This window comes from Ctenopharyngodon idella, chromosome 5 (assembly GCF_019924925.1).
Source record: "Ctenopharyngodon idella isolate HZGC_01 chromosome 5, HZGC01, whole genome shotgun sequence".
In the NCBI taxonomy this organism is placed as follows: domain Eukaryota; kingdom Metazoa; phylum Chordata; class Actinopteri; order Cypriniformes; family Xenocyprididae; genus Ctenopharyngodon; species Ctenopharyngodon idella.
Window position 1 is genome coordinate 21,850,085 of NC_067224.1, and position 24,422 is coordinate 21,874,506.

The window sequence follows — 24,422 nt, forward strand, 5'->3', positions numbered from 1 at the left end:
TTTGTTGCTTGTGAAACAATTTATTCCATCTAAATATATGACTACATTTTAATCGCACTCAGTGTTGTTATCATTAACTAAAAACTAAAAATAATTTCGGTTGAAATAAAATTTCATATTGTAATAAAGCTGAGATAAAATAAAAATATAAATATCAGATAAAAAACAAAAATTAGAAACTAAAATAAGTTGAAGTTGAGGTGAATTAAAGCTAAAAAGAATTAATAAAAAAACAGTAAAATTAATAAAAAAACCCCAAAAAATGAATTAATAATTAATTAATTAATTAATTAAAATTAATTAAACTAAAATAAAAACTAATTTAAAATATTAATAAATAATATAATAGTGTATAAATAATACTAAAATAGCACTGGTCACCCTCAATGCACCTCTCACTTTCGGATACCAGATGGTGTAGTTATGGCATCTACCAGCAGAGGCTGACTATACATGCTAACCAGCCAAACCTTTGTATCTTTATATCAAACAATCACATGATGAACCACTGTATTTCATCTGCTCTAATCTATGCAAACTAAAGTTATTTCTACCATTTTTCTCTCCCTTTCACCTCTCTACCATCTGTACCGTGTGTAGTTCCACGCTCTCTCGCAGGTTCAGTCTCAGGCTCCCTGCAGTCCGTCACTAAGCCGGCAGCAGCAGTACCAGCACCAGCAGCAGGTCCAGCTCCAGTTCCAGCAGCTGGCTCAGCTCGCCGCGCAGGCCCAGGCTCCCATCAGCGCAGGCACAGCTGGCACCTCCGCAGCTCCGGCCCAGCGTGACGGCAAGCTCCTGGAGGTGATCGAGAGAAAGCGCTGCCTGTGTAAAGAGATTAAGGCTCATCGCCGGCCAGATAAAAGCTTATGTAAGCAGGACAGTATGCCTATTTTACCCAGCTGGAGGAGAACGCCAGAGCCCCGCAAAACTGGAACGCCGCCCTGCCAGAGGCCGCAGGCTGTGGTGTGGGACACGGCCATCTGACCAAGGTAGAGAGAGGAAAGGGTAGAAAATATGAAAGTCATGACTGATAGAGACAGAGTGAGCAGAAATCTTTTCTTTTTTTTCTTTTTGGGTGTGAAAAGACAAAATTGGATTTTCGGGGGAAATGAGAGAAGTGGCCTTTGAGTGAAGAAATTAAAATAAAACTGGAAAAACAAAGCAAGACTGTTTTGCCAAGAGAGAATAGCATGATTTAGATTAAATCTCTCTGTAGAAGCAGGAGAAAAAATGTGTTCACAGAGTGTTTATGTGCCATATAAATGCAGCAGCCACACACACACTGGAGTCTGAACTCTCTCTGACCTGCTGCAAATATAACCTGTGCTGCTGAGTTTACAACCTTTTTGAAACACACTGGAAATCTTTGGAGCATCGTAACATTTGTACTCTAAATATAATCAATTAGCGGGGAGAATAGACATGCTTTTTCCTCCTAGGATCGAAGAAATGATCAAAACTTGATGCGTAAAGAATGAAGAGACGCTGAAAGTGGGGCTTTTCTTCATATCATAAACTCTCTGTGACTTTGGACTTGTTTGTTTTTACTGACCAGATTTACTCAGTTATGCTGCTGTTTCCTGGGCATCCACTAGACTGATGTTTTTTTACATTCCAGAGGAGTGTCAGAATGCGTGCGTGCGTGCGTGCGTGTGTGTGTGTGTCATGGTGAACTTTGTAATTGTATCTTTGCATTAGAGACGTGTGAGGTTGGATGTAGATCAGAGGAAATTCAGACACACAAAGAACAAAATTGCAAGGAATACAGGGAAACATCAATAAAATACAAAATTCAACATGTATACACAGAAAAAGTCAAACTCTTGTTATACATTCAGACGTGATGATGGAAACAATGATGAAAGGCTGTGTGGTACTGTCGTAGATTGTAGAAGAGATCCATTTTAAGTGTAATTACTGCCTATTGATTGAGTGCCAATTTGCTGAGTGCGGTGACGAGTGTGTCTTCGTATCTGGGGAGTATAAGAAAAGCTGTTCAGCAGAAGTTACATGACCTTTGTAGCAATATTTGTTAAAGCAGGAGACTGATCATTTGGCCCAGTCCAATACAAAATCACAAAGATAACCAAGAACACTTAGGTCAGATCCGCACTGCAATATTTTGCAAGGGCAAATCAGTTGTTGAAATTTACTCAATGAAAATAGCAACCAATAAGATCACAGGATGAGCTTCATTACAAAAACTATCATAGGAAAAAAAGTGAGGATCAGTGCACGGGCTGCGTTAACACAAGGTGTCATTGTATTCACCTAAAAACTGTCGAACCACCATATTTATGCATCTGTTTACAATTAATCTGTATCTGAGCATATCCGAAGCTAACATCCAACTGTACTTTTCAGTCCTTTTGGCAGCAAAGTCTCATATGTCAATCAACTGGGGTTGCCATGGCGTTTAATAACATATAGTGACATATAAAAAAGGTCTTTGTCAGTTGTATCTTAAGTACAGTAAGACTAAGCAATCCAGTCACCCTGAGAATAAATCAAACAAACAAAAACTTTCCACGCTGTCCAACGCTCATGCATATACACACGAACGCACACACTCGCAGCGCCCTATTGGGAAAAATGAACATGTAGGGGCGCTACCGATGTTGGAACTTTCCGCACAAAACAAAGCGAACCACATGATATTGAGATTAAAAAAAAACACACACAAGTGTCAAAATCTGTAAAATAAACATGTACAACTGTATTGATTATGTAGCAATTATTTCCACTTTCATACTTGTAATCAATAAATATATTGTAGCATATAATGTATAAAAGTACAAGGTGTTTAATTGTTTTATAAAGAAATTTAGTAGTTTTATCTGTGGCTACCTGTCTACACTGTACTGAATGGACCGCTGAAAGGCGAGCCCTCTCTACTAAAGGCACAGTCTCAGACACACACACACTCACACACACCAGTGTTTTTCCAGCTAGTGTCATGCAAGTCCCTTTAAGCAACTTAAGTCTGATCACATTCATACCCTCATGAACACACTCCACCTGGCTCGTTGGAATATCAGTTGGATATTTTTGAAGTACTTCTGCTGCTATATTGAATTTCTACTTTTGCTTACATATCCCTCACTGCTGTTATTTAATTTCTCTTGTTCATTCTTTTGAGTGCTCTATAATTTTTTATTTTTTATTTTTTGGGAGATCATGCAATGGAGTTTTGGGGAGTGGATCCTTTTGTAACTGTTGGCAATTGAATGTTTCTCAGTTGTTGTTGTGGTTGTATTTAAAAGTTGTTGTTATTTTTTGAATAGTTAACAGCACCAACCTGTACAGTTCTCACCCTGGCGACACTACTGTAAACGTGATGACAACGTTGCAGTGATGTCGCCAAGGGTTTGACATGTTGTCACCACGACACCGGGGTTTCACTGCACCACCCAGGTGGCCATTTGAAATAGTCTTTATCAAACAGTACGGAGGACCACAGTAGAGGAGGGCTGGTGCAATGCATGCTGGGAATTCTTGACGGATTCCCTTAAAGATTCAGTTCGAGGTTGGGCTGCGTCCCAGTCTATATAAATTGTGCCCAGTTTGTACTTCAGATATACTAAATAATCATCTAGTGGCAATTTATTAAGATGAAAAGGGTAACTTAAGTATTATTGGGTAAACTAGTTTACAGAAACTGTCGGCTTTGCGTGTCTACATAAACGGTGGCCATATTATGAGTGCCATAATATATTGGTATGGTAAGATACGGTGTACCTTGGAATCACTGTAGTGCTATATTTGCATTGATATCGTCATGAAATAAATTTTATATGATGAACATAACATCATGTGTGTGAGTAACAGTGTGTGTGTGTGTGTGTGTGTGTGTGCGAGAGAGAGAGAGAGAGAGAGAGAGAGGGAGTAAAAGAAACTGTTGCAACCCACATGGATTTAATGTCTTCTTGTCCTGCAGACCACTTATGATACGACCAATTGGATATCTGCTATCACAGTCTGATGTGGTAATGTTTTTATTCATTCATTCACTTTCTCTTTATCCTGACCTTCTAGGCTTTTTGTTTCAGCATCCAGTTTCAATGTGAGCAATTATTGTTCCTTAACTCACGTGTCAGCATCATGAATACAAGGTGCTGTAACAACAACAGTCTGGGCGTAGTAATTTCCACTGGGAAATAATCCCCCCCACCCCCCCACACTTTTCAAAATCCCGTTTGTGCCCCCCTCCTCCCCCCCATTGTTTGTTATGATTTTTTTAACCACACGCCGTCATTGCCACGGGGGAGCAGGAGTCATTATTTTTGTTTTGTTTTTTCGTAAAAAAGTTTTCTCGCCGCTTCATAACATTAAGGTTGAACCACTGTAGTCACGCTGACACTGTCTTTACTACTTTTCTGGACTTTTAATGTAGTAATTATGTTTACTTTCTATGCTTTCTAAAAACTCTGATTTCATCAAAAATATCTTAAAGTGCTCTTATTATGGCATTTGAAAAGTTCTTATTTTTGTTTTGGAAGTCCCCAACAACAGGTTTAAAAGCATGCAAGGTCAAAAAACACTTTAATTGTCTTATATGCATTTATTTTTACCTTATTTGCTCAATGACTCCCAAACGATTCGCTCAACGATTCATTTTGCCGAAACCCTTGTTTGCGTGACGCTAATCTGCGGTGATTGGTCAGATGACTTCTGCTGGTTAACACGGAGTACAGTATACAGTGCTTGCATCACTTACATTGTATTATAATAATGATGGTGCTCCGCTCTGTTCTAAAAATAAAGACTCAGAGAGGAAATAAGTTGTTTTGTGTTTATGTTAGCGAGCCTAGCCCACAGCTCGGTGGTAAACACTCAAACAGTCATGGTGCGTTAGCCCAATGCAGAAACGTATTGATAAAGCATTGCAGTTGTACACCAACGTATTGCTCTATTCTTTATCATAACTCCAAGTAATAACAACGAAAGACATTTGACACATTTCTAGACAATTGCGAGCAAACACATATTGCTGTTAGCTGGTTAGCCGGAGACCTACAAGCTGTACAGAGCAAACACAACACACACAGGCTAAATTTGTGCATGCTACAAAGAATGTGGTGATTCTGGCTCGGAATTTGGATGCGGAAACGTCACTGACATGTTCGGACTGAACCGTATAAGAGTTTCAGTAACGTAACGTTACTCTACTTAGGCCATTGAACTGAAACTCAGAACCGTGTGGATGTTAGACACTGGAATTAGTTCTTGCTAATCGCATATTTGTCTAGAAGATTTTTATTCATTTTTTTACTTAGAGGACATATAGACTTGTGCTGTTTCAGTTGGATTGCACATCAGAACAGGTGAGTCTTTTTGTTTGGGGGCAGTTTTATATCTTGGCTCCTTAAAAACATAACTAATTTAAATTATTTTCTCTGTGAGAATTATAATTACATTCTTTCCTACAAAACAGTCAGTCTGTCAAATGTGGCAACAATTATTAATCGTACTTACAGGTTGTGATTCGGAGGAGGAAAGAGCTGGTCCAAATAAACTGGGTACTGACCCATCCTTCAATAACAACCGGCCTGCGAATACCGCGTTGAATGCATTTAGGTTGAAGAAGCAGTCGTCAGTAAAATGACGGGAACACACAGCACAAGGTTCGGGTTTCAAGTTTTCCCTGGTGTCTGCGTGCGCAATAAGTGGGCGGGCAATATGCTAATGTTTTGTTGTGACATCACAATGAAACTGCTTAAGATTAGTTTTACAAACGACTCGTTTAATTGATTCAGAGTCGACCATAGAGACCATAACTTAATATATGGTGCACTTTCAGATTTAAAACTTTGCAGGATGTTTTCATTCACTTAGAGCTATGTTAAACACTACATGAAAGGTAATTTTCAAAAATCCATAATAGGGACACTTTAATTTGTGTTCTGAAGATGAACAAATTCATTTTTTATTCCATTTTTGGGTGAACTAACCCTTTAATGGTTTGCTGTTCAAAGCATATATAAAGAAATATAAAGTGGCCAATATAGTTACTTAGATAAAAGATTGCTTGGCTACTTCCCAGTACTTATATTTCCCTGAATTAGGAAAATGGTACTGCTTAATTCTGCTCTGTAAAATTGGGATGTTTATAGAACTGAAGAAAAGAAACCAAGAGTTTGAATGTTTTTTGAGTTAATATTTTAAATTAATATTTAATTAAATATTATTATTTTGTTATAAGACGTATAATTCATTATTTAAAAATAAATATCTTTCTGAACAATGTCAAGTTGCAATTAATCTGCTATCATTTTAAAAAATAATATTTGACATCAAGACAAGGTTTTAAACATGATAAAATCAACGACAATGTAAATAAAACTTGCAAGTCGCCAAACAATGTAACCCTTGTTGAATTCGTTGTAGTATACTACTCTTACCACTTTTACAATATCTTTTAATGACAGGAATAGTAGGGGTAGCATGAGGTTCTGAATTCACGACATAGGATATTTAAGTATTAATGCCCCAGTGCATGCTGGGAAGATGGCAAATAAGACAGAAAATAATTTAAACAGAAAATAATTTTGAATGTAGCGCTGTTTGAGTTAAAAGAATGCATTATTCCAATTGTATCAATATGTAATGCCAATTGACAGAGTAGCTAATATTGTAATACAAATGCTGCATCAAGTTACATTAACTTACTTGTTTAGCTTAAAGTTGTATTTACAGTAATCAATAAAATCTTTGGTTATTTATTTTCAGTACCATTTACCTGATCTAAGATTATGTTTTTACAGTGCATCTGAAAATCTGGGGCCACTCCGGCAGTCTTTGCACGGAACAGTCCAGAACCGAAACACCAAGCACATCCTGAGAAGAGTTTTCCCTGACTTCACCTGAGACTTCCCATAGCAGGGCACGCGGGTGTCTTTATGGCAACGGCCTCACGAGATACCGACAGATGCCCAGACAAGTCTCTGCCATCACAGCCTTTACAGTTTGTAACTTTACTGAGGGGGTGGGGCCAAGTGCGCCGCATAGCGCTGCTATTGGCCACGAAGTGACTTGAGTTTTGCACAGGGAGGGGCTTTTTTTTTTCTTTTTTTTGGGGGGGGGGGGGCTGCCTCTGAGCAGGCAGAGCTTGTTCCACTGCAGTATCGGCATATTAGTGCTGCACCGCTCTCTCTCTCTCTCTCTCTCTCTCTCTCTCTCTCTCTCTCTCTCTCTCTTTCTTTCTCTGCGGAATGCGCACTGCACTGGTGGGTGGGCAGAACACCGGGTGTTACATAGGGAGCGAGATCTACTCTCACTCAGTTCTCGCTTGAGTGCTCAGGTTTCGGCAGAGTGCCTTGGGTATCGCTTTTACCCAGTTTTTCATTTTAAAACGCTTTCCATTGAGACCTAAAAGACCGTGTTAACCCTTTCTCTACAATATTCAAGGGTTGAATAGCTGTTTATTACTCTCAAAGAGAGTGTTAGCCTCGAGGCGTTGACTCTGTGAGTGCACATTTATTTCGTCTAGGAAAATGGCAAAAGATGAAAAGAAGAGCGCATGGAAAGAGTTCTTCTGGAACCCGAGGACGCGCGAGTTTTGCGGGAGGACCGCAAGCAGCTGGGGTAAGTCTTACAAGCATTGACAGGATTACACTCATGCACGTATGCTAATTAGTGCCACATAATTTTGCAATTATAATATGTACCTGAGTTGCAATCGTTAGTACACTGAGCCTCACTCTGTCAGTGCTGAGAAGTTCACTGAGCAGACAGATCGCTGTCCGAGGTGCTGAAACTCCAGTTGCGTTGCCGGGCTGTAATGCGTCAGTTGCGTTTCCTCTCTTCCTCTCCACCGCGTGTTTATGCAGCTGTAAAACGTAATACGTTGGCCTTAGTATGTGTTTATCTTCGTCAGATGGACGAAATTGATGTCTACTGATAGATTAAAGTTACTATACTCAATGATTATTGTCTTATTGTGGACTTTGCGGATAGAAGCGATGAATGCGCGGCATCAGCCAGTGAACAGCGCAGAAAAATGTGATGCGTCGAGTCACTGCAAAACTCCAAAATGCGCTTCAGGCAAAACGTTTTGCACACATCAATATTTCCTCAAATACATTCTGTGAAGAACAGTCATTTAAACAGAAAAAGTATGTTAAAATTCTGCAGTAACAATGTGTTAAATAGGCTACCTTTCTATATGTTTATAGAAGTGCAAAGTATGAATTATTATATATCTTTTTGTGAACGATTATGTTTAAAGAGTCAGTACAAATATAGTTTTTGTTAAAAGTATAAATCACTTTAAGTGGGAAAGGGGCGTTCTCAAAATTTTCTGCTTAAACATTCCTAATCATATCATAAATGTTAGTTTCTTTCTTGGTATCAGTTATGTAGATTGGAGGGCTTTATGATATATTTTATCATGTTAATTGCAATATTTTACTGTGCTACCCTGACAGTTGCTATGGAGGCCAACTTTAAGCCCCAGTGTGCCACCTGTACCATTAAGCATACATTTTATTATGACAAACTGATTTTAATAATTAAAATAGGTTGGTAAATGAACTTAATATGATTTAATGACATTTAGGAACTGTAAAATATACAGTCACCAAATGGCCACCCTTAATTTCGGTAACATCACCAGCTGCCAGTTTTTTTTTTTTTTTTTTTTTTTTTTTTTTTTTACAAATTTACATTCTGCCATTTGGTTTAAACCTGTTTAAACTTTCCAAACATATTCAAACCACTAAATACAAGAACCATAAAACACCTTTAGCCCATTGCATATTGCTGCAAATTGTCTTTTGCAGTGACATTGAGATGATTTAATCTAGCCAAGGGCCATTTTGAGTGTGTGTGTGTGGGGGGGGGGGTTTGTGAATTAGTGTAAGATGTAATCCTTTACTAATAGGCTCATTGGTTGCCTTGGTGAGGCTATCATGTAGAGACGCAGCCTATTCAAGGGCCGTAGATTAATTCTGGAACTGAATGTATCTTTTAATCAGGGTGTGATGGCATTAAAGCTATCAGCACTCCAAAATTGCCTGTCGGGCATCTATAACTCAGCTGTCAATGCTATGGGGTAGTGTGTGTGTGTGAGTGTGAGTGTGCATGAATGTGCTTGAGTTGGAGAAATGCTAGATCACTGCCCTCAAGACTGTATGCCAGCACATTTTGCTTTAGGGAGTTCAGTGTGTGTGTGATGCTCTGAGGACTATCTGCCTAGTTAAGCCAGTGTGCTCTCTAAGACTCCTTAATTAGTCTATTTTTGTCTGTGCCCAAACCAGAGTGAACCTGGGTATGCTTAGATTCTTTAACAAAGTACATCCTCATTACTGAAGCTTAATAGTGACCTGTGGAGGACGGTGGAAGCAGCAGCTACATTCATACAGCTGTGTCTTCTATTGAAACATATCCAGGGTTGCTGTCAGGACCCATGGGGCACAGAGGGATCAATACATCCGATACAAGCACTTAAACCTGACCTTACAGCCCTCTGGAGGGTCATATAGAGCCTGTGTCCCATCTTGTTGTTAAACATCATTCTTGCAAAGGCTGTAAGTGAATCTTTAAACCACTCCTGAGAATTATAGCTCATTCTGCAGCATCCGATAGCAGAAGATCTTAAAGGGTTAGTTCACCCAAAAATGAAAATTCTGTCATTAATTACTCACCTTCATGCCGTTTTACACCCGTAAGACCTTCGTTGATCTTCTGAACACAAATTAAGATATTTTTGTTTAAATCCGATGGCTCCGTGAGGTCTACATAGGGAGCAATGACATTTCCTCTCTCAAGATCCATAAAGGTACTAAAAACATATTTAAATCAGTTCATGTGAGTACAGTGGTTCAATAATAATATTATAAAGCGACGAGAATATTTTTGGTGCGCCAAAAAAAACAAAATAATGACTTATTTAGTGATGGCCGATTTCAAAACACTGCTTCAGGAAGATTCGGAGCGTAATGAATCAGCGTGTCGAATCATGATTCGGATCGCGTGTCAAACCGCCAAACTGCTGAAATCACGTGACTTTGGCGCTCCGAACTGCGGATTCGACATGCTCCGAAGCTTACTGAAGCAGTGTTTTGAAATCGGCCAAAAATATTCTCGTCGCTTTATAATATTAACATTGAACCACTGTACTCACATGAACTGATTTAAATATGTTTTTAGTACCTTTATGGATCTTGAGAGAGGAACTGTCATTGCTCCCTATGTAGGCCTCACGGAGCCATCGGATTTCAACAAAAATATCTCAATTTGCGTTCCGAAGATTAACGAAGGTCTTATGGGTATGGAACGGCATGAGCGTGAGTAATAAATGACAGAATTTTCATTTTTGGGTGAACTAACCCTTTAATACCATGTTCAAAGAAGCATAAGGGGCCGTTCACATGTCGCGTCTAAAAACGCGTGGAAAGCGCGGCCGCGCCGCTTTTTCCTCCTTTCCAAGCGCTTGCGCTCCCGTTGCATCTATCGTTGCTATGCAACCATGAACTGCACTCTCCATGAAGACGAAGTAGTATCAGCAACGGATAAATTGATTTCTAGCCCTTGCATTAGCTTTACTACTATATGTATTTATGGAGATGAGATGTAAAAGCCACCCTGTACAGCTATGATCAGCTGCTCGGTTGAGCTTTCAATGTTGTTATGGAAAGGCCGAAGCTGATCGGTTGGTTCTTGTCACATGACCTGCGGTGCGCTTGCGGCATTCTGAAAAGTTGAGATTTTTTTCATCTCGCTGCACCTGGAAAAAACGAGCGCGTCGCACCGCCTGCACGTCGCGACCGTGTACCTTCTATTATGAGCGTGCTTGCCGCGCGTCTACATTTGAAATAACGAACTTCAGCGCGCAAAAGACGCGACGTGAACGGCCCCTAATGCCAAGTTTACACTACAGGATTTTAAGCCCGATTTGCAAGTTAACGAGCTCGCCGAGGTCGGGCTGTGATCGGGGGAAAATCAGCGGGTGATCGGCGCTCGCCAATCTTTATGTGTGAACTACTCAACGACACATCAAAGAGGCTCGCTGACGCGTCACCGACACCTCACTGACGCCAGACAAATATCTAGCATGCTAAATATCTGGAGCTATCGGCCGACTCGATATCCTGTGGTGTCACGTGTCACGACGCAACAGCCAATGAAATATACACTGATGTCTATGGAAGCAGCAATAACAATCCATTCAAATAGCCTATAATTTGCCGACGTTTATTCATATCAGATACACATTGTGTAAGTAACTATAAAGCTCACTCTATTCTTCTCCCAGTTCACCGGCCACATGTATTTCGGTACAAATGGATGAATTCACATGCTGTAGCCTATAAATCCGACTGACAGGACTCTCTGAACTAAAGCGCAAACAAACAAGGCGGCGCCCATCTCGCGTTATAGATTAAGATCAAGATCATGATGTAGGTTTTTAAATGACAAAACACTCACTTGCAAATACTGAGAATCGGAATATCAGATAGTTGATGACATGGTGAAAAGCGATACATCTGTCATACAGTGTGGCCGCGGTGTGTCACGTGACAATCATGACGTGTCGTCATGGAAACAATAAAGGAAACATTCTAATGGTGGCCTTAACTCTGGGAGGTCAGCCAGAATATTTTAAACTTGTGTGTGAAAGGGTTCATATAATTTTAATTAAATTTAATTCAAAATTTAATCTAATTTCTTCCCACTGTCCATTTTCAAATAAAATCGCTGGGTGACAGAGTTGTTGTCAGCTCGTATAGTGTGTAACCCCTTGTTGCGGATCATTTACATAGTGTCACGTAGTGTGAACACCACAACGACTTAAAGACTCCACAGCAAGTCATGTAGTCTGAACAGCACAGCGATCTGCCGATGCTTAAAGCCCTGTAGCGTAAACTTGGCATAAGGGTTCCTGAAAATTAAATGCCTAGAAAAGTTCTGGAGGTATTATCCAGTCCTTCCAGGATTTCGCGGGACTTTTTTCTGTTTTTTTGCAGCCTAAAATGACTGAATTTGCGGCGGCAATATTTACAGCATTTCTTGTTGTTTTGCAGTGAAAATATACAACAGACAACATTCGTTATTACTTTTCTGACCTCGAGAACCATTGCAGGGCTCCGGACTAACATTTGAGGGCAGTAGCACCGGTGCCATTAAAGGGTTAGTTGACCCAAAAATGAAAATTCTGTCATTAATTACGCACCATCATGTCGTTCCACACCTGTAAGACCTTCGTTCATCTTCAGAACACAAATTAAGATATTTTTGATAAAATCCGATGGCTCAGTGAGGCCTCCATTGACAGCAAGTTAATTTACACTTTCAGTGCCCAGAAAACTACTAAAGACATATTTAGAACAGTTCATGTGAGTACAGTGGTTCAACCCTAATGTTATGAAGCGACGAGAATGCTTTTTGTGCACCATAAAACAAAATAACGACTTTATTAAACAATTTCTAGTGATGGGCGATTTCGAAACACTGCTTCATGAAGCTTCGAAGCTTTACGAATCTTTTGTTTCGAATCAGTGGTTCGGAGCATGTATCAAACTGCCAAAGTCACGTGATTTCAGTAAACGAAAAGAATAATAGTAGTTAATAGTCTCTTATTGGCCTGTTTAGCTGAGCCAATAAGAGACTATTAACTACTATTATTCTTTTTAATCATAGGCCTACTAATGTCTAATTAAAATGTCTACAAATGTATAAAACTGATTAGAGATCAGGTAAAACCTATAGACTTGATTCATGGGTTCACAGAGATCATCACCCCCCAGTGGTGAACCACACATGTGACGAAGCCTCGTTTACTGAAATCATGTGACTTTGGCAGTTTGATACACGCTCCGAACCACTGATTCAAAACAAAAGATTTGTAAAGCTTCAAAGCTTATGAAGCAGTGTTTTGAAATTGCCCATAAAGTCGTTATTTGTTTTTCTTGGCACACAAAATGTATTTTCGTCGCTTCATAACATTAAGGTTGAACCACTGTAGTCACATGAACTGTTCTAAATATGTTTTTAGTACCTTTCTGGGCACTGAAAGTGTAAATTAACTTGCTGTCAATGCAGGCCTCACTGAGCCATCGGATTTTATCAAAAATGTCTTAATTTGTGTTCCGAAGATGAACGAAGGTCTTACAGGTGTGGAACGACATGAGGCTGAGTAATTAATGACAGAAATTTCATTTTTTATCTCAACTAACACTTTAAGTTATAAGGTGGCACCAGCCCCTGAATTGGCAGTGCAGAATTCTCTGTTAAATCACAGATATCAGATCAAACAGTTTCCACGTCGGCACTGTTTGATCTGATATCTGTGGTTTAACAGAGAATTCTGCGACAAATGTGAACGCTTCACACAAGATTTCACAGCGATGTTATTAATTCTGCGGTGAATTCAAGCCTTTCTTCACAGCGCAGAAGTGTAGAAATGTTGTGGTGTGATCGAGATCAGTGCATAGCTCAGTGATTCCTAAACTTTTTTCATCAGCTAAATCCCTTTGATATAAAAAAAACTTGAAGTAAATAAGTTAGATTTTATGTTAATATTTCAGTAATTTAACAATACATTTGCATGAGCAATGTTGGTTAACGGTCACAATAAATGCAAGTAGGAAAGAAAATCATCTTTTTTAATAAGTATTTAATTTTGACAGTTTTTAGTTTTAAAATGATTTGTTTTAAAATTATTTAATTATTTTTTCATTTTTTAAATTATTATTAGCTTTTCAGACGATATACTGTATTTTAAGATCTTGGTGAATTTAGTTACATAATTCTTGTTCAAATGAATATTATCCAGCTTATTATACAGCTGCACACATCATAAATAAATACATGGAGACGATGATGTAATTTTATCCTCTTATTATCCTTAATATTGCAGTACAAAAAATAGTCTACTACAGTGTACAAAACTGTGTACTGTAATTTTGTTACAGTGTTTGCCATGCAAGGCATGGCAAACACTGTAACAAAATTACAGTAATATTAATAGGAATTCTTCTGAAAGTAGCGCCATTTTCAGTGCAGTTTTGGAGCAAGTACAGTACAGTACAGCATTGCTATGGACAACTGTGAATGTTCAGTATAGTTACTATCTCTATACTTATTTGCATAAGTTCTTGCTGCCAAAACAGAAAATTGATATTCAGAAATAACAGTGGACGGACTGCTCCCTTTGTCTATATCACAGCTGTGTGTTCCTCTGAAGCTGTGTTTGATAGTATGGTGACCTGGTAGGTTTGATGGACTTTGGAATTGATGAATCAGAAAGGATAGATCTAAAGAGTTTGTGTCTGTATTAATGAACATGAACATGCGAATAGCAGATCACAGCGGCACATTTTGTTCCTGTCTTTCAGGTTGTGTTCAAATTAGAGGGTTGAAAGAGGGAGGGTGACTTTCATCATGATGAGAGACAGATAAAGAAACAGAAGAGCACCGATAGTGTATCACTCTCACCTGGTGCAGAATTCGCCACACACACACAGATCGCAAGGAGAGCCAGCACAGCTAATGAGGATGTACCAAATTTTAACCCCTTAACCAAGTTCAGCAAGTCATGTCTGATAATGCAGGTACTTGGAGTCCTGAGAGAGACGGTGGTTATTTTGAGGCTCTCCTGCTGTGAGATTAAGTAGTGCTTAATGGTTTGATCATTTGGGCTTTGTTAGTCTTCCTGCATATGGCAACGTTCTCACCTTATCTTTGCTCGCTTTCTCTCTTACGCATCCATTGCGTTCTTTTTCACTCTCTCCAGGCATATTAACACACACTCCTGTGTAATCCTAGCCTGTAGAGTAACCTCACGTTGCACTGCTGTTATTGATCAGTGAAAGCCTGTCTGTGCGGGGAGCTCCTGGATGCAGAAGAACAGGGAGCAGAGATCCGGTATCCCTCCTCCCTCGGCCCGGGGCAACCTGATCGACTGTCCCCAGGGGCCTCGCTGCGTGAAGCTCAGGTGTCCTGTAGTTTAATAAGCTCTCCTCAGGCATACACACTCCTGCTAGCCACCATACTGAAGCATGCACATATGTCTACAAACATATTCCTCTATCCCTTATATCCCCTCTATGGAATGATAGAGCCTGATCTGTTCAAAATAGCAACCATAAATTATTTAATGTGTTGGTGAAAATGTTTTGAAGTACATTCATATTACAGAGGCAAATAAATGAGTTATGGAATCTCTACATTTTATAAAAAAAATGTATAATTTTAAATTATTAATTAATTAAAATTAATTAAACATTTTTAATGAAATAAAAGTAAATTACTTAAATAATTACTTAAATTAATTACTTAAATAAATTTTAGGCAGTCCAATTGTCCTGCAAGCTATAATATTTCTGAAATATAAATGATATATGTACACCACTGTTCAAAAGTTTGGGATTAGTACATTTTTTTTTAAAGAAAATTAATTATTTTATTTAGCAGGGATGCATTAAAGATGACAGTAAAGCATTTTATAATGTTACAAAACATAAATGCTGTTCTTTTGAACATTCTATTCATCAAAGAATTCTAAATAAAATTTTTTTTTATCAGTTTACACACAAATGTTCAGCAGCACAACTGATGTTTTTTGAGCACCAAATATTATTTTACAAATTAATTTATTCCTGTGATGTCAAAGCTGAATTTTCAGCAACCATTACTCCAGTCTTTAGTGTCACATGATCCTTCAAAAATCATTCTAAACTAAGTTGTTTTAAGTTGTAATAATATTTCACAATAATATATTTTGATCAATTTATAGTCTTAGTGAGTAGAAAATACTTCTTTCAGAAACATTAAAAAAATCTTACCCTAAACATTTGAACGGTAGTGTATATAATTATTATTATAATACAGTATATTCCCTGAAAATCCCTCTTGTGATTTAATCTGCCCTCTTCTCCTCCTTCTGTCACCATCCCTCCCCTTTTCACCCCTCTTAACCTACATCTGCCCTGTAATTTAATTTTGTCAAAGACTAGACATTGACCAGAAAGGATTACCAGACTTCCTGTAAGGGACATCTGTGTGTAAAAGTATGAATATGTGTAAGACAGAGCTGCAGTGAATGTGTATGAATGTACTGAATATAAATATATGAATGAGGAGAGGAGATTGGGGTGCTCTGGTGAGAAGTTAAGAGGATTAGGCCTACTAGCCTTGTTTCTTTTCTCAGTTACATCAGCAGAATGAGAGAGAGAGGAAGCAAGACAGAGTGCAAAATATATGGTCATATGGTCATAGTATTCTGCATATCTTATTACAAACCAAATATGTTTTTATTAAAGAATGTTAAAGTGGATAAGTTACAATAAGGGAAAACAAGTTTTGTGCTATAACATTTCATTGAGTCATCGGGTCAAAATAAACAAAATTTATAGCTGTCAGGTTCATGGTTTTGTTTAGTGTGATTTGATTTAGTTCTGTTCTGTCTTCATTCTGAGTCATGCATGTTATATAACATGACAATAGCTCTGATTTAATTTCTGTCAAGAACAAAAAGAGATCATTTGCAAAACATACTTTTGCGAACTACTCATAGACTGCTGGCTCAATCTGAAAAATCCTTTGAAGTCCCTTTGTCAGTATTTCTTAATTAACATTTATCACTCATTAATATTAATATATTTAAGGACACATGACAAATTTGGAGGGACTTGGCCACTTGGCGGCACCATCACAGTGAAAAAACAAAAATGGCTCTCACTATACAGGCATGTAGTCAAATCTATATTTTGTATGTAGTTTACTTGTCTAAGGTACTATCAATGAGGACAGTCAGATATAAAACATGGCCGCCATCAGCCAATCAGTATTGGCTGTAGACATGGTTAAAATGATCCGCTCAAAACTAATATAGGCTACTGTATACATATAAAATGTGAGTATGTGGAGAAGTGTAAAATTTGCTTCTGCTGATCGGACAGTAGGTGGCATCAAAAAGGCCTTATCCATATGGCTTCTTGAAATTTATGGGGCATTGCCGTTGTCATTGTGCTATATGTCTGTCAGAAATGCTTAATGTTGTGCAAAATGTGGGTTTATAGTGCTTAAACTCCAATAATTACTGCATGCAGCTGTACTTATTAGTCGATCTAAATGAACAGGCATATTTATTATTATTATTAGTAGTAGTAATTATTAATAATAATTAATAATATTCATATTATTCTCCCAGAATTCCCATAAAATGCCAAGTTTGACCAGTGTTCCAGTGACATGTATGGTGAATTTCCAAGAGCTTGAGTGCAGTACAGTATGTGTTTGTTTATAGAGTTTGTATTTGATTGTGTGTGTCCTTTTAGGTCTGATCCTGTTGTTTTATTTGGCATTCTACATTTTCCTGGCTGGATTATTTGCTCTCACCATGTACGTAATGCTGCAGACACTCGATGACCACAGACCAACATACCAAGATAGACTTTCAACTCCAGGTGATACACACAGACCATTCACAAGTAAAATAAATGCAAAATAGATGCAAACCTGTGGTGAACGGGATTTCGGTCACCATGATTTTGGCAAGTAAGACATGTTCCTGGATCAACATAATTTGTGAATCCTGCATAACATTCCTGTCTGAAAATTTCCTAACCCATAACTTATCCCTGAAATCAGATGGAGAATAACACAGATGTAGAAGCACCTAACTCTGGTTGTAAGCCTAAACTTGATATAAACTGTAAACTTGTCCCTTAAATCTGATTGGTTGATTAGAATGTTGTTCCAGGATCAACAAAGATGTTGATCCAGGAACATGTTGTACTTGGTAAAATCACTGTGACCCAAAAATACACACACTTGCAGACTCTGTATTTTGCCTTTCCCTTATTGGTTTTCTGTTATTTTGTAGGGATGATGATCAGACCTAAAGGAGACCAGTTGGAGATCGCTTACACTGTGGAGTTCACAGAGACCTGGGAAAGATATGTCCAGGCCCTCAATAACTTCCTCTCGCGTGAGTACCATGAGGTTTTCGAACAACCATATATGTATTACAGAGCAACTGCTGCAGTTATTTTACTATTGAAATTCTGCATGCCATTTAGCAAGAAGTTCACAGAAGGTCATGTCCTGTTGCTTCTTCTATGCAGCCTACAATGACTCAGTCCAGGCCCAGAAAAATTACGAGTGTAAACCGGATAGGTACTTCATCCAGGAGGACAGTGGCAGTTTGAAAAACTTCCCCAAGCGTTCCTGCCAGTTCAACCGCACCATGTTGGGGAATTGCTCTGGGCTCACAGATCGTTATTATGGTTACGACGAGGGCAAGCCCTGCGTCATCATCAAGCTCAACCGCGTAAGACATGAAATAGAATTGAGTGAAATGTTTGTGTCAGAAACTTATAAATGCAAAGTTTATAATGCAAAAATTCTTGCGAACTCTCCCACCAAACCCTGACAGAATGTTTTGACACATCTAATTGAATATATTTTATATTACAAACAGTAATAAACATAAATGTCTGATTTGATTTTAGGGCATTGAGTGAGTTTTTTCAGTTATTATTACTGAACAGTGAGTGATGGCTTTGACCTGAAACCACAGAATTAAAGAGAGCGGCCTGACTGTTTATAATAGTTAAGCAGAGTTGTTTTAGCTTTTTAATGAAACCCAATTTGTCCTTTCTTTTTGTTCTTATCTGTGGGTCTCTTTCTTTTTCTCTCTCATTGCAATCTTTCTGTCTTTATTCCTCTTTTGCAGGTGATAGGTCTGTTGCCTACTAAGGACGGGCAGCCTCCTTACGTCACATGTGGTGCTAAGGTAAGAGCGCTCTGTCTCAGTCTCCCACTCTCTTCTTATCCTTCAGTCTTTTAGAAAGGGATTGATTTCAGATTAAAGTTACATGAGCCATTCAACAAGGCCACCAGATTAAATTAGCCAGTAATCAGAACTGCGGCCAGCTTCAGAGAAAAGCTGTCATGACAGACTATGTGCTGCTGATTCACATGCAAATAAACAAGAAGAAACAAACAGAAATGAGAGCAAGTTAAGTAACATTGGTGTTTCCCATTCATTTTAAATCTGAATGCATTCAGCACTCATTCATTCATGCAAAATTCAGTCTGTTTTCGAATTCCATGAGACTGAGAGGTGGGCGTGTTTAAGCCATTACCTCATTTGCATAATTCATTTAGCAGGTATTAATCAGGTGACTGGTCACTGTTATAGTTTATTAGTTTATTAGTTGCCAAGGAAACATTTAAAATATTTCAGTTTAAGTTTTAGCTTTCCATTTAATATTTATATTTTATTTAATTTCAGTTTTATTTGAATTAATGAAAATTATGTTTAGTTTTAGAAATAGTTTCAGTTAACAGCAGTGTTGCTTGTTTGCATTCACATACTGTAGGTTGTTGTTACCCCACTGTAATGCCACACATTATCAGGCAGCAAACTTTGATCTGTATTGCATTAGAGTGGAAGTTTTTCATGTTCTTTTTCCCGGAGCTTTCTCAATAGTGTGTGCCATTGGGATCAAGTATGTTTGTATGGGTTCTGGCTGGATATTGACTGGTGGTTTAATCTGATGGTGCCATTCAGGCTCATGCAGATATGTTCTTCAATCCAATTCTGTCTTCAAACTGCAATTCACTTATTCATTTTTTTTTTAAACATCAGACATTTTTCCTCTCAAAATATCTTGCCCTTTCTCATAATTCATCCTCCTGTGTTCTGTATTGTTGTCATTTAATTGTTTGTTTTCAGTGTTTGTTCAATGTGTGTTGTTTTACACCATTGCTCATCATCTTCGTTTACGTTTCATGTGGATGATTTGTTTTGTTTTTTTTCTGTCTCATCTGTTCTCCCCCTCCATTCTTGTCAGAAATACAAAGTTGGGAAAGACGAGTGGGTAAGAATAAAAGACAGAATAAAGAATAATCATTTTAACAGAGTATTTTACTAGCTGTATTTTACAGCTTTGATATTCTGCAATGAGAGAAAAATTGGAAGCCAGACTTTTATCAAACTGACCAATCTTTATATAAGTTTAAATCTCTATTTTTGTGCAGCAAAAAATAAAATGATTATTCATATAGTCAGATCATATGCTAGATAATTCCAGCATAAGATCATCTTAAGGGGCAATTAGTTTTTCTGTTCATTTGTTTAATACAGTAATAGCAGTTTTGGTATTAGAAGAGCTTGATACCCTCAGATCAAATGCTGAGCTGAGATGAACTCAGTGTCTCCCTCCCTCTGTAGGCGGATGACTCAGATAAACTTGGTGAACTGGCGTACTTTCCCCCCAATGGCACCTTCAACCTTATGTACTACCCATACTATGGCAAGAAAGCCCAGGTACAACACACACACACACGCACACACACACACACTTGGAGAATACACCTGTAAGCACACATACAGACACACATCTTACATATGTACTTAAAAGTCGGCATAAAATGAAATATTGCATATGTTTTATTATTATTATTATTATTATTGACCATTTTAAATCAAAATGCATGACTGGGTCTTCCAGTGAAATGTCATACATTTCTCTGGTGATGTATGCTGGAATTCTCCAATCATTTAGTCCACTTAAACCCCGCCCCTTTCTTACAATCAAGAGATCACATTCAGATCTGCCTCCATCCAATAAACAATTGATGGATAGGATAATCCCCATCCTACATGTTTTGTTTTTTTTTTTCTCGACAAACCATTTTACTCGGATGTACATGACAATATGAAAGAAAAGAGATTCACAATTTCCAGTTTATGCTGACTTTAAAGGTGCAATCAGTTGTTGTGCTGATATGGTATTCTTCTGATACTGACACCTAGTGATGTGGATGTAGTATCACAGGAAGAAAAAGCAGAGGAAAATTTGTCAGTTACTAATGTACAGTTACAAAACTGCTAAGGTGTCCGATAACAGGAGGCAACTGAGATAAAGCGAGTCATATTCCGTTGGTCATGTGATCTTAACATGTTGGCTCCCATGAGGAAATGTAATATAATACAGCTTTTATTAGGCCACCTTTAATAAAACAGCCATATCTCACTCTTCTTCTGCTGCAGGTAAACTACTCTCAGCCTCTAGTGGCCATTAAGTTCCTCAACATCACCACGAACGAGGACGTAAACGTGGAGTGCAAAATCAATTCTAACGCGATTCCCGAGGGCACTGAACGAGACAAGTTTGCTGGACGCGTTTCCTTCAAACTGAGGATCAACTCCAGAGATTAAATAGATGAAAGTGTGTTCCTCTATTTTACACATACACACACACACAGACACACACACATGCACACACACACAACAGTGTACGAGTGTATAGTTATTCACCGAAGGCAAAGCTAGAGACATAAGCCAGACACAGCAATCTTCAGCACAGACAAATCAGAGAATAATAATTAAAATTTCAAAGAAATATATACATCTATTTTTTTTTTCATTTGAGACTGTAGTGAGGTTGTAGAGAGTTAGCAAGGTTGTGATTTTGTGTGTATTAATGTGTGTACATCTGTGTGTGTTTGCATGTGTGAGTTGAGATATTACAGTATTTATTTTCTGAAACAAAATTTAAATTGCATGCTCAGCTGTCAGAGCTATTTATTAAATAATATATTATTCTATTAAGCAATATTAAGAATAAAGGGATATAATTTTTTTTTAAAAGGAGAAAAATTCAGAACCTAAAAAAAATGCTGTTTTTTCCCCTCAGTATCTGTATTAATTTAGAAGAAATTAATTATTATGATTCCAAAGCAGGTGTCTATGGATTAATGTGCTATGCTGGCATGATCTCATGTTCGGAGTGAAATCTCATGTTTGGATCTCATGCTCTTGAGTGTTTGGATTTTTTTTTATTTTGTTTTTGTGCATGCATGTATCAGTTGTGAAGAGTGGTATTTAAATCTCTTCTAAATGAAGAGGATATTTTATACCAACATGTAGATAAGGTTGATGAAAGTCAGTTCTACATTCCTCTCGAGCACACCCGAAAAAACTGATACATTCACAAACATTTCTGCATTCCTATTGGTTTCGGCACAGACTGTACGATCATATGTGTCACGTTTCATTTGTTATGAGGCGTGTCTATTTAAGTTTGTTTATATGTATAAATAGGTATTTTGCAGTATTTTCCTTTCTTTTTTTGCATGTGTAATCCAATCTGTCTCACATGGTGAGGGGATATGATGTTTTGTATTGATTTGCACCGGCTCAGAGGATGACAGCAGGCCTGGGTTCAGTTCAAAATCTGAAAAATAGGTAGAAAAAGTGTGTTTGATATGTGTATGTGAGAATATGTATGGATTCCTGCATGTGTGTGTTTCATTTGATTTGATTTCTTTTATGTTAATCTTTGTGCACAATTTACTTTGAGTATTTTTGGATTTTGTTGTAAGTGATTTAATAGAGATAGATAGAGAGGCTCTAAGAGCTGGAACAGAAGGCTTATGTTTCTGCTGATAAGGAAGACAGAAGTGAATCCAACCCAGTCCTTACCCTGCATGAGTCAATAAAACAAAAACAAAAACCAACAAAAAAAAAAACATGGTCACTCACCTCATTTCTTTTCATTTTTTAAATCTCATTTCTCTCTTTTATGTTTTTAAGCACAAAAGTTCACTCTCTGAGCACATACACCTCATGCTGTGTGTCTTGTGTCTCACGCTAAGGCTACTATCATACAGAGAACGGATCGTCCATAAGAATGTACACACTGCTTCTCTGTGTCATATAGTCGCTCTGACGAGAGTTTGAGTGTGTACACTTCCTCTAATGCCCTAATCCTTTAATCTCACAGGATAATCCTAAACAGGTATGGCGCTCTACACCAACATTTCCCCAAAAGTGTCTGTCTATCTATCTGTCAGACATAAATTGTCATTTACTGAAGAATATTCAACATATTTATCACATTTGATCACTTTCACATGTACGTCTGTGATGTCTGTATATTGAATATTTTATGTTTGTGCACGGTGAGGATGTTATCTGACCTAGCAGAGAAAGCTTCAAATCAACAAAATTAAATATTCATTTACCTCAGGCCCCAGCTCACATTTCAGTAACTTGATCCTGTACAATAGTTCACTCTGGAGTGAAACATCAACTAATTCTAATTATTGTTCTAAATTTTTTTTTTTTTTTTTTTTTTTTTTGAGAATGCAGTTTATTTATAACACCATGCACAAAAGTCAAAAGAGAACAACTATTTTAAGTGCAGATTTTGCTGCATGCAGGCTTGGAGATTTTGTAAACAGCGCCCCCACGCCACCAACCGTTTCTACGGGTGAACTACGCGTTTAATTGTAGGCAGTATTATAGCATATGCTTTAATATACATGAATCTTCTGAAAAGAAATGTATTTATATTTCGTGTCCATTTCGTGTATAAAGAAAAGTTATGTTATTTTCCTTTAGAATGGCTGATCATGAAGATAATTATGTATTAGTGAATATATAAATGTGAATGGCTATATTTGTTTTAAAAATCACATGCAATATAGAAAAGATCGTATATTTTCAAAGAACCTATATTTCTATTTTTGTTGACCATTTTATGAAAAAAAGCATGTACCTGCTGGGGAAAGTGATTTCATAGAGACAGTTAGAGAGGCTCTAAGAGCAGGAACAGAGGCTTATGTTTCTGCTGATAAGGGAGACAGAAGTGAATCCAACCCAGTCCTTACCCTGCATGAGTCAATAAAACGAAAAAACATGGTCACCCATCTCATTTCTCATAATTTTTTAATCTCATTTCTCTCTTTTATGTTTTATTCATTTTCAATACCATTAACAAAAAGGCAAAAGAGAACAACTATTATAAGTGCAGATTGAAGATTTTGTAAATGGCTATATTTATTTTAAAATCACATTCAATATAGAAAAGATCGTATATTTTCAAAGAACCTATATTTCTATTTTTGTTGACCATTTTATGAAAAAAGCATGTACCAGCTGGGGAATGTATGATACACTTTAAGCTTTGCAGTGTTTATAATAAAATGCAATGAGGTCACAAGACTTTGTGTTAACCCAAGAATGTAATAATTTATTGACACTTTAATAGTCTGGATCTCATCGTAGCCTTTGAAATACCAAAATATATGCAACTTTTATGTTTCATAAAACCACAAATGTCAATACAGATCATGGCTGTTAGAACAAATTAAATGTCTCCTGTGAACATATTAACCAAATGAACAGCTTTAGAAAACAAGTCATTCATCTCATGTATATGAAGTATATGAATAAGTATATATAGTAAATGCTGTGGTTTGGATGTGTTTGAACAGATGGAGTGGGTTGTGTGAACAGGCCCAGAAACATCACAGAACAAAACTGTAGTTCGTTCGATATGGCTCTATGTTCAGTGGTTCACACAGAACTAGACCTTGTGCTAACTGTGATGACATGTTTGATGAACAATAAGAGGGTGAAATTATATTACCTAGTTAGTTAAATTAATTATATAAACACCTTA

General features: G+C 37.6%; 2 protein-coding genes across 5 annotated transcripts in view; both read left to right on the top strand.

Moving 5' to 3' along the window:
• Positions 1–3,807, top strand: part of LOC127512219 (neuronal tyrosine-phosphorylated phosphoinositide-3-kinase adapter 1) — a 38,478-nt gene extending 34,671 nt beyond the window's left edge. For all 4 annotated transcript variants that reach the window (XM_051892928.1, XM_051892929.1, XM_051892926.1 and 1 more), the window contains exon 7: positions 601–3,807. In XM_051892928.1, coding sequence (XP_051748888.1) covers positions 601–984 — 384 coding nt within the window. In that variant the 3' untranslated portion in view covers positions 985–3,807. The remainder of the gene's footprint in view (positions 1–600) is intronic.
• Positions 3,808–7,152: 3,345 nt separating this feature from the next.
• On the top strand, positions 7,153–23,016 carry atp1b2b (ATPase Na+/K+ transporting subunit beta 2b). The gene is made up of 7 exons (XM_051892946.1): positions 7,153–7,584; positions 17,280–17,408; positions 17,828–17,932; positions 18,069–18,274; positions 18,680–18,739; positions 20,183–20,278; positions 21,005–23,016. The coding sequence occupies exons 1-7, from the start codon at positions 7,494–7,496 to the stop codon at positions 21,170–21,172; spliced, it is 855 nt and encodes a 284-aa protein (XP_051748906.1). The 5' UTR covers positions 7,153–7,493; the 3' UTR covers positions 21,173–23,016.
• Positions 23,017–24,422: the final 1,406 nt, after the last annotated feature.